The following is a 15,215-nucleotide window of genomic DNA, read 5'->3' on the forward strand; positions in this document are numbered from 1 at the left end:
ATTGTCCTTGAGTTCCCTGATACCCTGTTCAAATTTTTCCATTCTTTTCCCTATAGTTTCTGTTTCTTTTTGGAATTCAGATGTTCCATCCTCCAAATCACTAATTCTATCTTCTGTCTCTTTAAATCTATCATTGTAGCTATCCATTATTTTTTCTATGTTTGCTACTTTATCCTTCACTTCCATAAGTTCTGCGATTTGTTTTTTCAGTTTTTCTATTTCTTCTTTATGTTCAGCCCATGTCTTCTTCATGTCCTCCCTCAATTTATCGATTTCATTTTTGAAGAGGTTTTCCATTTCTGTTCGTATATTCAGCATTAGTTGTCTCAGCTCTTGTGTCTCATTTGAGCTATTGGTTTGTTCCTTTGACTGAGCCATATTCTCAATCTTTTGAGCGTGGACAGTTATCTTCTGCTGCTGGCGTCTGGGCATTTATTCAGATTTCTCTTGGTGTTGGACCCAGCAAGGTTGTAAGATTTTTCTGTGAAATCTCTGGGATCTGTTTTTCTTATCTTGCCCAGTACGTGGCGCACGTGGCCCACGTTTGTTTCAAGTGTTTGGAATGGGTCTCCCCCAGTCACCGATCTCCATGGCCTGGGGATTTCGGATCCAATTCTCTCCGTTGGTTCAGGGGCCGCGCATGGTGGGGGCGTCAGCTGCCGCGGCTTGAGGGGACCCTGTGGCTGGTTGCAGGCCGCAGCAGGCCTGGGGGATTCCCCACCGGACCAGGAAGCCTCCCGTGGGGGGGGGCTACCGCGTCTTGGATAGCCCTCCTATCTGAGACTCGTATCCGCGGACTCGAAGCAGAGACTCGAAGCCGCCCGCAAAAGAGGGGTGCCGCCTGCCTCGGCTTGGGAAACTTGCTTCTCCAATACTCTCAGCCGGCCGGGAAAGGAGGGAGGGAGTAGCTCGGACCACCGCAGCTGCCGCTGATCGGGAAATCACGCGCCGCTCGGGGGTCTCACCGCAGCCGAGTCTCGCAGTCAGTCTAGCCAGCCCAGACTTTGGATAGCCCTCTGATCTGAGATTCGTAGTCGCGGACTCAAAGCCGAGACTCGAAGCCGCCCGCAAAAGTGTGGCGCCGCCTGCCTCGGCTTGGGAAACTTGCTTCTCCGATACTCTCAGCCAGCCCGGGAAGGAGGGAGGGATTAGCTCGGACCGCCGCAGCTGCGGCTGCTCGGGAAATCGCCCGCCGCTCGGGGATCTCACTCACCGCAGCCGAGTTTCGCAGTCAGACTAACCAGCCCAGACTGGGTTACGCTGTGTGTCCATTCCCTGCTGTAGCCCCGGGAGCTGTTCTGTACTGTTTCTGTTCACCTATTAGTTGATTTGGAGTCGGAGGAACTAAGATGCATGTACCTTACTAAGACGCCATCTTGGATCCCCCGCATCTGCAACTCTTAATAACTTCTTTTTATTTTTAACATAAATACCGTTTAAAAGTTGTTTAACATGTCAAAAGTCCACCAGCAAAGTCAATAGCCATTCCTGGTATCACTTAATATCCAGGACACATGCACGTTTCCCCTGCAGTTTTAAGGAGGTCTTTGTGTAGTTAACTGAATACAAACATGTTCAGAGATGTCATTTGGTTATTGTGTGTCTTCAATAGTTTTAAGTCCCCCCAAAATCTTTTCCTTTTGCTAGTCATTGATTTGTTGAAGAAACAGATTATTTACCCTAAGAGTGCCTTAAAGATTCTTTACTTGAGGAACCGTTTAACTTGTATTTCTTATACATTGGTAGTTAGATCTAGAGTTATTAGATTCATATTCACCTTTTTGGAGCCTGGCTTTCTGATATCTGTAAGTAAAGTGAACTCAGCTATAGTTGAGAATGAGAATTAGTAAATCCTTGCCTCTGAAATCAGAGCATGGGTATAGACAGAGAGGGACAGCTGATGCAAGGCTTAAAGCATGGGGGAGCCTGGGGTGGGGGGAAAATGCTCACACCCAGGGTGAGCTGCATGATGTGGAGAAGGAGAGGGCACCGGGTTAGAGAGCTTTTACACATAACTTCTAAAGGATGAGCAGTTCTCAAGCTGAATAGTTTGACTGTTCAACAAAGGATTAAGAAAGGTTAGTCAAAGGGAAACAAGAAATGAAGCGGGTACAGAAGGGGAAGAGGGAATGAATGAGGATGTGCCAAAACACAGGGCTGCGTTTCTGGGTTTGTCATGGTGGTCTCTGTTGGGGCTTCTCCTTCTTATCGTGTGACGAGATGGTGGCCCAGAGCACACTGTTGGACTTGCCAAAGGAGCTGCTTTCTGTGGTCTGTGCTGGGGACTGGCAATCACCCCAGACTTGAATCACAGCTTGAAAGAAATAACACCATCCATAGCAGGCAGCGAGTGCTTGCTTATGTGAATGCCTAAGCAGAAGTGTACAAATGTGGAAAGGCTTATTCCAGTTGGTGCTGTTATACTGTTGAGAGTGGAGCAGTAATTTTCTGGGGTGGCTGGAAATGTTGGTCCCAGAGGTATATGGATTTGGAGAAGGCTTACCAGAGTCCAAGATGTAGTCTTCTCTTTCTGGTGTCTATGAGGATGGAATTAGAGACGACAGAGTTGAGATCTAGACACATGGGTGCCAGAAGCAGCATTAGGACACTGTATAGGAGAAGCTTTCCAATGATATGTTTCTGGGCCAGCTACTTCACATCTCTGTGCTTCAATTTCCCCATCTGTCAACTGGAGAAAACAATAATATTCACCTGATGGGGTTGTGTGAGTTAAGGAAGATACATATAAAAAGCTGTGCCTGGTGCATGATAAATATTCATCCAAATACCTTGAATGGTATTTGACAGTTTATACCCCTCAGTAAATATTTGTTGAATGAATGAATGAATGAATGAATGTTGGCTGTTGTGCAGAGATCAGGTATTATTATTATTGCCTGATTTTGTTGGCTGATTCTTTACTGATATATATCTGCATTGTGAGTGAAGAAAGTTACAGCTTTTACCTAATTATCCGGAGGAGTATACAGGTAGTAAAATAAAGAAGTCAGGTGTAAATGGTATTGCCTGGTGCTGGAGACACATCTGCAGCCCCATGTGTGTTTCTCATTCATGGATAGGGCCAAGTTCTTGCATGCCCAAATGCTGTCACCTTGGAAATTTTCCTCTAAAGGCTTCTAGTGCCATTTTGGCTCCTCTGTGGTGGCCCCAATATGTGTGTCCATCTTCTCTCTCCCTTGGAAGCTCCTGGAGGGAAGACTCCCCAGAGTGCCTGCTCAAAGCAGCCAGGAAGCGATACTGGATGACTAGAACCTGGGACGCTGTAAACTTGCCTTGGTCTCTGACCAGAGGCCTCCACCTGGGTATCCTGGGAATTCCCGTTGTGAGGAATGTGAAGTAGTTGGGCTGCAGAGAGGGCCAGCGGCAGGCTGAAAGTTACACAGAGTGGAAGGCGGCTCATACTCTGTGCCAGGTGGTGACCCAGAAAACAAGTTCTCTACACTTAAGAGGAGGAGAACCGGAAAATGAGGAAATGTGGGTTTTGAGACGCGGGCGTGTAGTAGCCACAGCATTTGCAGAAAGAACATGAATGATTATTTTTGGTTTATTGACAAGGTGAGGTTTGTTTTGCTGAGACCCAGGGCACGCTACAGGTCCCGTATTTCTGTTTTTTCTGCAAAGAGTCTGGGACAGGATTCCCTTATGGTTCTGCTGTTGGTCAGCTGTGTGATAACGTGATAATTAGGAGCACTGGAGTTGAAAGTCCTGCCTGCACTTTCCTGCTGGTCAGTTTCCTTAGCTGTTGACGGCATGGCAGTGACAGTAGTGCCAGCTTCATTGGGGTGCAGTGAGCTCTGGGTGCAAAACCACGTCACCATTGGCAGGCCTGTCTTGGAGAGTGCACTCAGGACGTAGCGTCGCCACATGCCCACCCTCTGTGGGAGTTTCATTCCCTGCTTCTTGAGGGGATCTTAGGTAGAGCTCCTAGATTCCCAGTATTAAAAAGTCCAGTCCACATCAAAGCCAGTTTAAAGCTTCTTTCACCATGCTCGGAATTCTTGGAAAACAGCAGTGCAGAAGGATCAGCATTGCACCTCCCTTTTTTTTCTGTCTTGCTTCACCTCCATGCCTCTTTCCATTCCCTGCTGGCTCTTCCAGGGTAAGGGGTCAAGGGGATGGAAGATTAAAGAGAGGAGTAGGGACCATTTTACTTCGCCAGTGCCACTTGTAGCTCCTCTTGGCTGCCACATGGCCGGCCCTTTTGTGGGGGCCCTTTAGATTCCTTCCCTGCCCCCTCAGGGACCTCCACGAAACCTCTCTCAGATGCAGTCCTCACCTCAGCTTCTCTGTTAGTGGAACCCTAGAGCCTCCATGGCTGACAGACAGCCCACTCTCTTATGCAAGGCCCTTTTGGCAGTGAGCAGGGCTGCCTTTTGTGGGTGGTATCCCCTTAGCTCCTTGGTAAGTCTGTACAATATTGTCCTACCAAGGGTCCCTGTTGCTTATCTTCCACCCAGCCATCCTGGAAGTGGCAGTCAGCCTCCTCCTTCCCCTTGCCGGCTTGAGGGGACACCTGTCAGGCACTCCTGGGAACCCTCTGTGCTCTGCTCCAGAAACCGCCAGGGTGGGCTCACAGGTTAGAGAAGCTTTGCAGCGTTCAGCTGGGCATGCAATGCCATTTTCCTTTCTTGCAAGTACTCCAGTCTCTCTAAGGGGTTCTCTCGTGTTCCTGTATGGGGAGGACAGGGAGTGCTGCAGATCTCTCTTCCTGCCAAGTCCTCCCTTATCTCATGCATCTCCGGCCTGCTGTTCCCTGGGCTATACTGGACCATTTTGGCCAGCAAGTAGCATGTCCAGTCAAGATGGATCCCAGGCCTCCTTTTGGAAGGTGGCAGGCCCACCCACTGTCCCTGGCTTTGAGTTAATGGGAAGAGTCCCCTCCAGTTCTCAGGGAAGGGTCATCATGTGGCACTTGGTCCCTGCGCAGCACCCAGCAAATGCTGGCTGTGGTCCTTATTTAGCTTCTTGCGGCTTTGAGTTTGTCCTCTGAGAAATGAGGCCACGGCGATTAGTGCTCTGCTTGCCACGTCTTCACGGGCCACTACGAGACGCCGCTGAGCTCGGTGTGTGAACATGCTGCAGAGTGACTCTGTCTGTGCTTTAGCCCCAGCAGAATGGAATCTCTCCACGCATGTTTAAGGCCTTTGTGAGCAAGAGCCACCCGGAATTCTCCTCCAACAGACAGCAAGATGCCCAGGAGTTTTTCTTGCACCTGGTGAACCTAGTAGAGGTGAGCGCATCTTTCTTCAAAAGTGTTCTGAGGGATTTTAAATGTTCTCAGCCCTGGTGGTCCACTGTGGCTTGGCCAGAATGTCCCCCCTTCTTCCCTGCCTCAGGATTTAGTCTTGGGAAGGCTTTCCCTGTCCAACTTGCTGCATGGGCTCATGCCTCCTGCCTTGTATTCCAGGCACTGAAGGATCTCTTTGTTCTCCTTTTAATTTTGTATTATTGGAATGTTGGTCAATTTTTACTTTTATTATGTTTTTTCCTCCATGAACATGCTCCTCAGTGGTTCTCTGTGACATTTGCTGTCTTCCATTCAGAGAGAACCAAGCTTTCTCAAGGCAGAGTTAAATCACACCAAATGCTGTGGCTTAAAGGCACTGAGAAGTCTTGAGTTAAAGACTTAACTTTCCAGTTTTTAAAAAAATAACAAATTTTTGTTTTCTGTTGCAAAGGTGATATATGTTCTTTAGGGAAAATATAGAAAAGCACAAAATAGAAAATAAAAATTACCCATATACCAACCCTCGAAAACAACTAGTGCTAATGTTTTTGGTATCCGACCCTCCAGTGATTTTTGGAATGTGTATATTAGTTCTGTACATGCTGTTTTATAAGCAGTGTTTTCCACAACCTGTTGTGAACATTTCCTCACATTACTACTATTCTAATGCAGCAGGAGTTTTATATAATTTACATGAGTCCATTTGTATAATCCTAAGATAAATGTCTTAATTTTTCCAGAGCAGTTCTTTATTTTTCCCCATTTCTTTTTTTCATTTGGATCTTCCTTCCCCTTTCTAATAATTCCATCTATGTCAGTCCCTCTCTCATGACTTTTAATGGCTGCATAATATTAATTCATATGATTAGCTGTATGTAATTTATCTGACCACTCTCTTATTCTTTGACTTTATATAAATTCCAGTGTTTTGCTATGAAAGTGCTCTGGCAAGCCAGCTTACCTAGAGGAAATTTTTAGTAATTATGGACCTTTACCCCAGTTTTATATTTTATCTTATGCAAATTTTTATTCATGGGTGAATATTTATAAATTTCCTAACTTGATGTATTCTACCCTTCAGAGAAACCGCATTGGCTCGGAAAACCCAAGTGACGTGTTCCGGTTTCTGGTGGAAGAGCGTATTCAGTGCTGTCAGACGCGAAAAGTGCGCTACACAGAGCGGGTGGATTATCTGATGCAGCTGCCGGTACCCATGGAGGCAGCAGCAAACAAGGGTGAGCCTTGGCGGGAAATGGGCAGCGCTTCGCGTGCGGAAGCTCAGAGCCATGCGGCTTCAGCCACGGGAAAGCCAGATCAGCAGCAGACCCAGCCTCCGCGCTGGTTTGCAGCCTCTTTTCATCTTTTGCTCAGTCTCCGGGTGACTTTTTTTTTGAAAAGGATCAACTATTTCGCAGGTTTGGTGGAAGGGTTGTGGACGGCTTACATGTTACAATGTCTATAAATTTAGCCAGTTGGTTGGTTTGGAGTCAGCTTAATTTGGGGAAGATTATTTGCAATAATGTAGTAGAAGATTCTTTAATATTGTCACTCATACACTGTGCTGTAAAGTCTGAAGGAAATGATCAGAATTGAATGTTTTAATGTTGGGCACTCAATATGAGGTCTCTTTGAATAAAAATTGATACTTCTCATGGGACATAAATTGTGGATGAGGCCCAACAGGGGGTTTCTGAATTTCGGAAGAGAGAAGGCAGACGTTCCCCAGCCATGTTCTGCTTTCATAAAATGTCTTCTCTTTCATTCAGTCTAATCCGGTTCTTCCCAGGCAGGATCGATGAATGGAATTTCTTAGAATTAATGTTCTAGATGCATAGAGAGGCAAAATAGCTCCTGGTTTGGCTTACCTGTTGTGGCTTGTCACATTTTTGTAAAGTTTGACAACTTCCTGGATGGATTTTTTTCCTTTTGTTTTTTTGGTCAATTTATTGTGCTAATGGGAAAGGTGGTGATTATGATGATTTTAAGATGAAACCACTTTAAAAAATTCTTTATCCATTATACAAGGTAGATTTGAGAGCTGGGTCTGTGGTTTATTTCTGTTTTAGAACTAGGATTAATTGCCTTTTCTTTCTCACCCGAGAGATAGTGGCTTACCTGTTCTGCTCAGTTCTGTGACCTTCTGTAACCCAGTGTTTATAGTTTTTGAATGGTAACCATTTTGTCAGAAAGGAGACCTACAAGTTAGTCTCTGGAAGTTGCTGTGAATTCCTAATGGTAACTTCTTAGATATAAGTACATCCGGAATTTATTGGACTGGGGAATGAATTTTGAAAGCATAGTCAGATGTGTTGAAGAAAACATATATATGTATAATAAGTGTAATTAAAACAGATAAGTCAGGAGGGCTTTTTTTTTGGTCTATGACTACACGAAAGTATTTCTCACAAAGGCCTATTCAAAATCTATGTAAAAATTTGATTTACAGAAGGCTTTCCAGGAGTAGATCTGCTGACTGCTGGTTGGTTCTTGGAGCACTCATTTCTTTGGCTCTTTGTATTGAAACATTTGAGTAGGGGAGTGTAGGAAGGCCTGTTAGACCTGTTACTGTGATGTCCGTGTTGCGTGACCTCAACCGAAAGTGGCCTTGGCCCTGTTGTTTGGCCCTGTGGGCTGTAGGACCGGTTTCTCCTCCTGCCTGTTGCGGCTTCCATGACTCCAATGAGAACTGCTGGTGGAACTGGATAAGAGCACACATAAGGATGGGTCTGGTTCCTGCCAGGAACTCAGTGGGAGTTCCTTTAGTTCTTATGTTTGCTTTTTTCTGTATCATTTTATTTTAGGACAGCTTTAAGTTGGTAGGAATGCTTTTGTTACTTTTTCTGTAACATGTGATCTCTTAACATGATATGACATGCCTTTTTTTGCCTCTTCTACGGGGTAGTGGCAGGAGTCCTGACCAGGATTTAAATCCAGTGTGATCAGTGATCAGCTGTTTGACCTTGGGCCTCCATTTCTGCAACAAGGTCATGACATTTTGGGAAGAGGTGCCTTGGGCCCCTTTTACTATGCACCTCTCTAGCATAAAGTCTTTGTGGTTGCGTTTGGGCAAGCCAAGGCTTGGTCTCTGGACTCTTGAAGGACCCACCGTTTGGGTCACTCACGTGTCTGGACCTCTCACCTGGGCCTGAGCTTACGGACCCCTCCTGTTAGCCTCAAAGGGGACTTGGCAAGAAATAAAACATGAGTGGCTCAGTGCAGCCTGGCAGTACCACTCTATAGGCGACCCCACGAACAGCCTTCCACAAGCTCATGTGATCTGTGGGGACAACATGTGAGCAGCCCTGGCTCAGCCCAGGTGCCTGGAGGAGGTTGTCCAAAGAGGATCGTTTTCATTTTATGAAGACATGAGATAATGTCGGATTGCTCGTTTGCTCTCTTTACGCAGATGAACTGATTGCCTATGAATTAACGAGAAGGGAAGCAGAAGCAAACAGAAGACCTCTTCCTGAGTTGGTCCGTGCCAAGATACCATTCAGTGCCTGCCTTCAGGCCTTTTCTGAGCCAGAAAATGTTGACGATTTCTGGAGCAGTGCTCTACAGGCAAAGTCCGCGGGTGTGAAGTAAGTGTCTGCGTTTGTATGTGTGTGTGTGTGTGTGTGTGTGTGTGCGCGCTTGTGTGGGGAGGGGAGGGTGCGAGGAGGGGACTGAGATGGGAGGTAATGCTGTCTGCTCATGTCTGTGTGGCAGGACAGAACTGGGTTCAGTGTAACTCTGTCACATCTCACCTGTATGAGACCTGGTCAATAAAGAAACTGGGCTTATCATCTGCATTATATGGTGTTGATAGAATGCCATTCTGTTTTTTCTTTGATGCAAGGTTGTGGTTTATTCTCTCTTAAGAATTTGTGTTTTTTTTTTTTTTTCAAAAGGTACAACCAAGAAACACCCCTTAAAACTGCAAGGATGATAATAATGAGGAAATTAGAAAAATACTTAGGATGGGCCCCAACATTTAAACTCCACTGTGAGCTATATCAATGCCAAAATTAAAGATTTGTTTTAGAACTTTGTTGACTGTGTTCTTGGAGAACAGGGGTTTAGGTGCATCTCAAATGGAAATAAGAGCTCCTGAGCGTTGTTCAAAGGAGTGGCTGAGGATTTAGTCAGGAGGTGTCCTGTTTCCATGTGGTTCAGCCCATGAAAAGGTTTTTTAGTCTCTACTTATCACCTTACTGGATAGTCATGTCCTTGCCAGCAAATTTCATTTAGCTGTACTTAACTGGAAAAAGAGCACTCACAGTGGCATAAAATGAGGTGAGGTCAGAAAGTCTGACTCTAGGAGCTTTCCTGCTTTTAGACATTCTTTGACCATTTCTCTTCCAGGCTAAGACTGAGTTCTGAGCTCACGGAAAGAGTGGTTAGTGGATAAAGGAAGGGGCTGCTGCTCGCTGTTATTGTCACAAACTAAGTAGCAGAGCAGCTAAACCATTCACTTCTGTGAAACCCATCTCTCAGGACTCCTCTGTTTCACTTTTATATACTTCTTATGAAAACAGTGGGGAGAAAATCTAATTTATTTCGAAAGCTAAATTCATGTTTTCTTAAAATAATAAAGAAAAGGCCTCTTTATGTGCAGATGGAGATTGTAACAGTTCCTCTAGTTCCCACTTACCAGTGTTGGTTTTTCATCCTGGGCCTGCTCTGTTGTGTGCGTGTGTGTTTGTGTGTGTGTGTGTGTGCCTGTGTGTGTCCTCGCAGGAATGGCTGGTGAGTGGTCACAGTAAACATGAGACACATACTTCATTGCAACTTGGAAACATCTTTGGGCAATTAAAAATCTACATTCCATATTAGTGGCAGAAACCATTTCCCTAATCAATGACAGTGGCTGCAGGTTCTGTGAGCATTTATTCTCTCCTCTTTGTGTTTTAACTCTGGGTCTGAATGGGGGGCGGGAAGTGCTCAGAGAAAAGACCCAGCCCTCCATTGGAGCCAGAGGCATTAGCCTCCCTCAGACAGAGGCTGTCAGCCCTGAGCTTGTGGCCAGGACATCTGGATTATTTGCTGTGTCCACTTCTGGCATGTTCTTTCCTGAGGCAAGGCCACTCTCTGATGTCCCTCTTCCTTCTGTGATGGCTGACCTGCATTCTTCTCCAATGATGGAAAATGTTGAGTTATATGCACTGCTGATATAATTATCTGGAATTCCTAAGGAGGGGTTTCTGCTTTCTACAGTCCTTAAAAGTAGACATTAAAAGCTTCTTTTTTTCCCCTTTTTCTCTGTCTCCTACACATACACATGTGCTTATACAGAGAAAACTAGGTGCATGGAAAAAATTAATACAGGATATATCACAATTGCTAATAATTGAACATTGCCAGTGTTAGTGGTAATAAGGCAACCATCATTTATGGCCTATTTATTATTACCAGGTTATATGTTAAGCACATCTCGTTAATTAGTTTATTCTTTTGGTACTGTGAGGTGGCACCATTATATACCCCATTCCCAGATGAGGAAATAAAGCCTTAAGAAGAAGTAATTAAAAGGCATATTTGGGAAGTCAGTTCAGTTACCTAAGAGGTCTCTCTCTCTCTCTCTCTCTTTTTGGTTATTTCCAGCAATATAGCAGTGTCTCAAACACACTCTCCCTATTATCTTAATTTGGGGCCTTGGCTTTTACTGCATCTGACTCAGCAGAGCCTGAAAGACTAGGAGGAGGCAAAAGGTATCCTGAAGATCTTAGTAGATCCTGGAACAGACCATCTAAGGGTCTTGGCCCCTTCCCTGCAATGGTCCTGAACACACTGGCTCTGTGAGAAATACCCATGTGTGGAAAGTTCACGCACCCTGCAAATAATAGTGCTCACCTGGTGTATTTCAGGCAACGAATTGAGCAGAACCTGTCATGCTCTCAAACAGCAAATGGTTTAGAGGTCCATAGGGAGAGGCCTCTCTCCTGAGCAAAGAGGAAAGTAGGGTGTGGAGTGCCAGGACACAGTTTGATGGGCAGTGTTTGAATACCCAGCCTCGAGATTTACTGGTGTCTGAGCTTGCCAAATTGAGCAAACTCAGCCCTGGTTTCCTTATCTGTAAACTGGGGTAATTGTAGCACTGTCTTTACAGAGTTGAGATAAGGAGTAAGTGAAATAATTTATGTGAAGTGCTGGACACAGAGCAGATATATGCTGCAGTTATTATTCTATTTTTTTCCCTATTTTCCCTCCCTAGGATTATATGGTTTCAGTGTGGTTGATTAATTATAACATTTTTAACATATTTAATGGAAAAGATAGAATTGTGTATTTTTTAGTTGCCAGGCTTTCAGGACAGCCATACCTCATTTTATTGCGCTTTGCTTTATTGTCTTTTTATAATTGAAGGTTTGTGGCATCCCTGTGTTGAGCCAATCTGAAGGCACCATTTTCCAACAGCAGGTGCTCACTTTGTGTCTCTGCCACATTTTGGTAATTCTCGTAATATTTCAAACTTTTTCTTTAGTATTCTATCTGTTATGTGATCTATGATCTTTGATGTTACTGTTGTAATTGTTTTGGGGTGCCACAAACCATGGCCATATAGAGTGGCAAACTTAAGTGAAAAATGTTGTTTTCTGACTGCCCCACTGATGAGCAGCTCCTCCCCACCTTTCTCCCTCTTCTTGGGCCTCCCTAGTCCTTGAGACATGACGATATTGAAATTAGGCCAATTAATAACCCTCTAATGGCTTATAAGTGTTCAAGTGAACAGAAGAGTGGCTAGAAATGATTAAGCTAAGAGAGGAAGGCAGGTCGAAAACAGACAGGCAGAGAGCTAGGCCTCTTGCACCAAATAGCCAAGTTGTGAATGCAAAGGGAAAGTTCTTGAAGGAAATTAAAAGTGCTACGAGGTGAACACATGAATGGTTAGAAAATGAAACATTTTATTGCTGATATGGAAAAAGTCTTATTGGTCTGGATGGGAGATCAAACCAGCCACAGCATCCCCTCAAGGCAAAGACTAATCCAGAGCAGGGCTCGAACTCTGAGTTCTTTAGGAAGACTGAGAGAGGTGGGGAAGCTGCAGAAGAAAAGTATGGAGCTAGCAGAGATTTAAGGAAAGAAGCTGGGTCCATAACATAAAAGTGCAAGGTGAAGCAGCAAGTGCTGTCAAAGCTGTAGCAGAAGATCTAGCTAAGATAATTGATAAGTTGGCTGCCCTAAAAGCGGATTTTTCAGTGTAGACACAACAGCCTTCTATTGGGTGAAGATGCCATCTTGGACTTCCATAGTGAGAGAGGAGAAGTCAGTCCTGGTTTCAAAGCTTCAAAGGGCAGGCTGACTCTTTCGTTAGAGAGTAATGCAGTGGGTGACTTTAAACTGAATCCAAAGTGTATTTACCATTCTGAAAATCCTAGGGCCCTTAAGAATGGTGCTGAATTACCCTGTCTGTGCTCTATAAATGGAACAACAAAGTCTACATGACAGCACATCTATTTACCACATGGTTTACTGAATATTTTAACTCCACTGTTGAGACCTTCTGTTCAGAAAAAAAGATTTCTTTTGAAATAGCTACTGCTCACTGATAATGCACCTGGTCACTCAAGAGCTCTGACAGAGATGTACAATGAGATTGTTTTGTGTTCATGCCTCCTACTACAACCTCCATTCCGCAGCCCATGAATCAAGGAGTCATTTTGACTTTCAAGTCTTGGTGTATAAGAAATACATTTCATAAGGCTATAGCTACCACAGATAGTGATTCTTCTGATGGATCTGGGCAAGGTAAATTGAAAACCTTCTGGAAAACAATTCACCAATCTAGAGACCATTAAGAACATTCGTTTTCATGGAGGTGGCCAAAATATCAACATTAGCAGGAGTTTGGAAATTGATTCCAACCCTCATGGATGACTTTGAATCCAACCCCCATGGATTCAAGACTTCCGTGGAGGAAGCCACTTCAGATGTGACGGAAATAGCAAGAGGACTGGAATTAAAAGTGGAGTCTGATGATGAGAGTGAATTGCTACAATCACATGGCAAAACTTTACAGATGAGGAGTTGCTTCTTATGGATGAGCAAAGAAAGTGGTTTCTTGAGATGGAAACTACTTCTGGTGAAGATGCTGTGAACATTGTTGAAATGACAATAGAGAATATTATGTCAAATTAGTTGATAAAACAGAGGCAGGGTTTTGAGAATATTGAATTTTGGAAGACGTTCTACTGTGGGTTAAAATGCTATCAACCAACATCTCATGCTATAGAGAAACCTTCCGTGAAAAGAAGAGTCAGTTGATGTGGCAGACTTCATTGTTGTCTTACTTTAAGAAATTGCCACAGCCTCCCCAGCCTTCAGCACCACCACCCTGACCTGTCAGCAGCATCCACCTGGAGGCAAAATGATGATGATTTATGAGGGGTTAGGTAATGCTGGCATTTTTTTAGCAATCAAGCATCTTTTAATTAAGGTATATACACTAGTTTTGTAGTCATATGCTATTGTATACTTAATAGATGACAGTATAGTGTAAACATAACTTTTATATTCACTGGGAAACCAAAAAGCTCATGGACACTTAATTGGGATACGTACTTTATGGCAGTGGTCTGGAACCAAATCCATGGTATCATGGAGGTATGCCTATGCCGTTGGCGGTTTTCAGGGAGACAGGCAGCTTATTAATTTTTTTCTTAATAAGGTCTTCATTGTATTTTTGCCTTGATTTTAATTAGTGAATAATTGACATATTTTAAATAATGATAATAGGTTGTCCATAGTTTTGCCAGGCACTATTCTAAGGACGTCATATCTACCTCATTTAATTCTAACAACTCTTTGAGATAGATGTCTTATCTTCATTTTATAGAGGAAGAAACTGAGTGAAGATAAATTTAGCAACATGCCCAGGGTCATGGAACTAACAAGGAGTGGTCCTGGGGTTCTAATTCAGGCTTCTGGTCTCTGAAAGTCTCTCTCTCTTAACGATTATGCTATATTGCCATTGATTTGTATGTTTGCCTGACTGTTATTTATGAAATTAAAGACCCAATATCAGAAAATTAGACTTTAATTATGCCATGTCTAGAGTTAAAAAAAATTTTACTATGTACTTTTATTTACACAAATTATACATCAGTTTCCTTTTACCATAAAAAAAAAAGTTTTCCTTTGCCCAAACCCCAGTTTCACTCTCCTCTCCAGGGTAACCACTCCTGTAAATTTGTTGTGTCTTTCTAGAACTTTAGAATTTGAATTTACATTCTAATGATCTTTATTAAACACTTGTATCTTTTGAAGAAAAAATTAATTCAAGGAATTAATTCAAGGAATTAATTTTAGGAACAAATGAATAAGCAATGCATACATAATTTGTAACTTGGCTGGATTTAACCAAGAAACTTGATTTCTCAAACATGCAGTTTATGAATGCAACATATTAATCTTGAGATTGATTTGAACAAATATATACTAAGCAGTTACTCCACGTGTGATTCAACTGGAAATCCTACAGAGGTTATAGAGATGAATAAAGAAAGCTTACCCAACAGGGCAGATATAACATAGGCACCAAGAGATCAGAGAAGTAACATTTTTACTTTTAGTTGAAAGATATCATATACCAAATGGCATTTGCTAAATAAAAAAAAAAAAATTACTTTTTTTTTTTGGTGAAGCTGAGGGCTTCACTACATTTAAATAGAAATGACATTTATTACCACTTCTTGGAAGATGGGAAAAACCTAATTAGAGATCATATATCATTGCTGGAGAGTGAGCTAGAATAGGAAATCTATTCTTTAGGTTAATAAAGCTTCTGTCCCCAGAAGTGCTCCCTTTTTGTTATCATTTGTGCCTTTCTGACATCCCAGACATTGGGAATTTCACATAGAGAGAGGTGATGGAACTTGCCTGGGGTAAAACATAGGCCAGGGACAGGCCCATGCAATATCCAAGGCCTCTCGGATTCTAGCTCCGTGAGAAAATAACCATGGTAATTCCTTAGGCATATATAAAACTG

At 43.4% G+C, this 15,215-nt stretch overlaps 1 protein-coding gene across 1 annotated transcript in view; it reads left to right on the forward strand.

Moving 5' to 3' along the window:
* USP13 (ubiquitin specific peptidase 13) overlaps window positions 1–15,215 on the forward strand; it is a 127,679-nt gene that overhangs the window by 84,979 nt on the left and 27,485 nt on the right. Inside the window, exons 11-13 of the mRNA XM_077161137.1 lie at window positions 5,126–5,251; window positions 6,330–6,483; window positions 8,655–8,829. Of these exons, the coding sequence (XP_077017252.1) occupies window positions 5,126–5,251; window positions 6,330–6,483; window positions 8,655–8,829 (455 nt within the window). The remainder of the gene's footprint in view (window positions 1–5,125; window positions 5,252–6,329; window positions 6,484–8,654; window positions 8,830–15,215) is intronic.

This window comes from Tamandua tetradactyla, chromosome 5 (assembly GCF_023851605.1).
Source record: "Tamandua tetradactyla isolate mTamTet1 chromosome 5, mTamTet1.pri, whole genome shotgun sequence".
Taxonomy (NCBI): domain Eukaryota; kingdom Metazoa; phylum Chordata; class Mammalia; order Pilosa; family Myrmecophagidae; genus Tamandua; species Tamandua tetradactyla.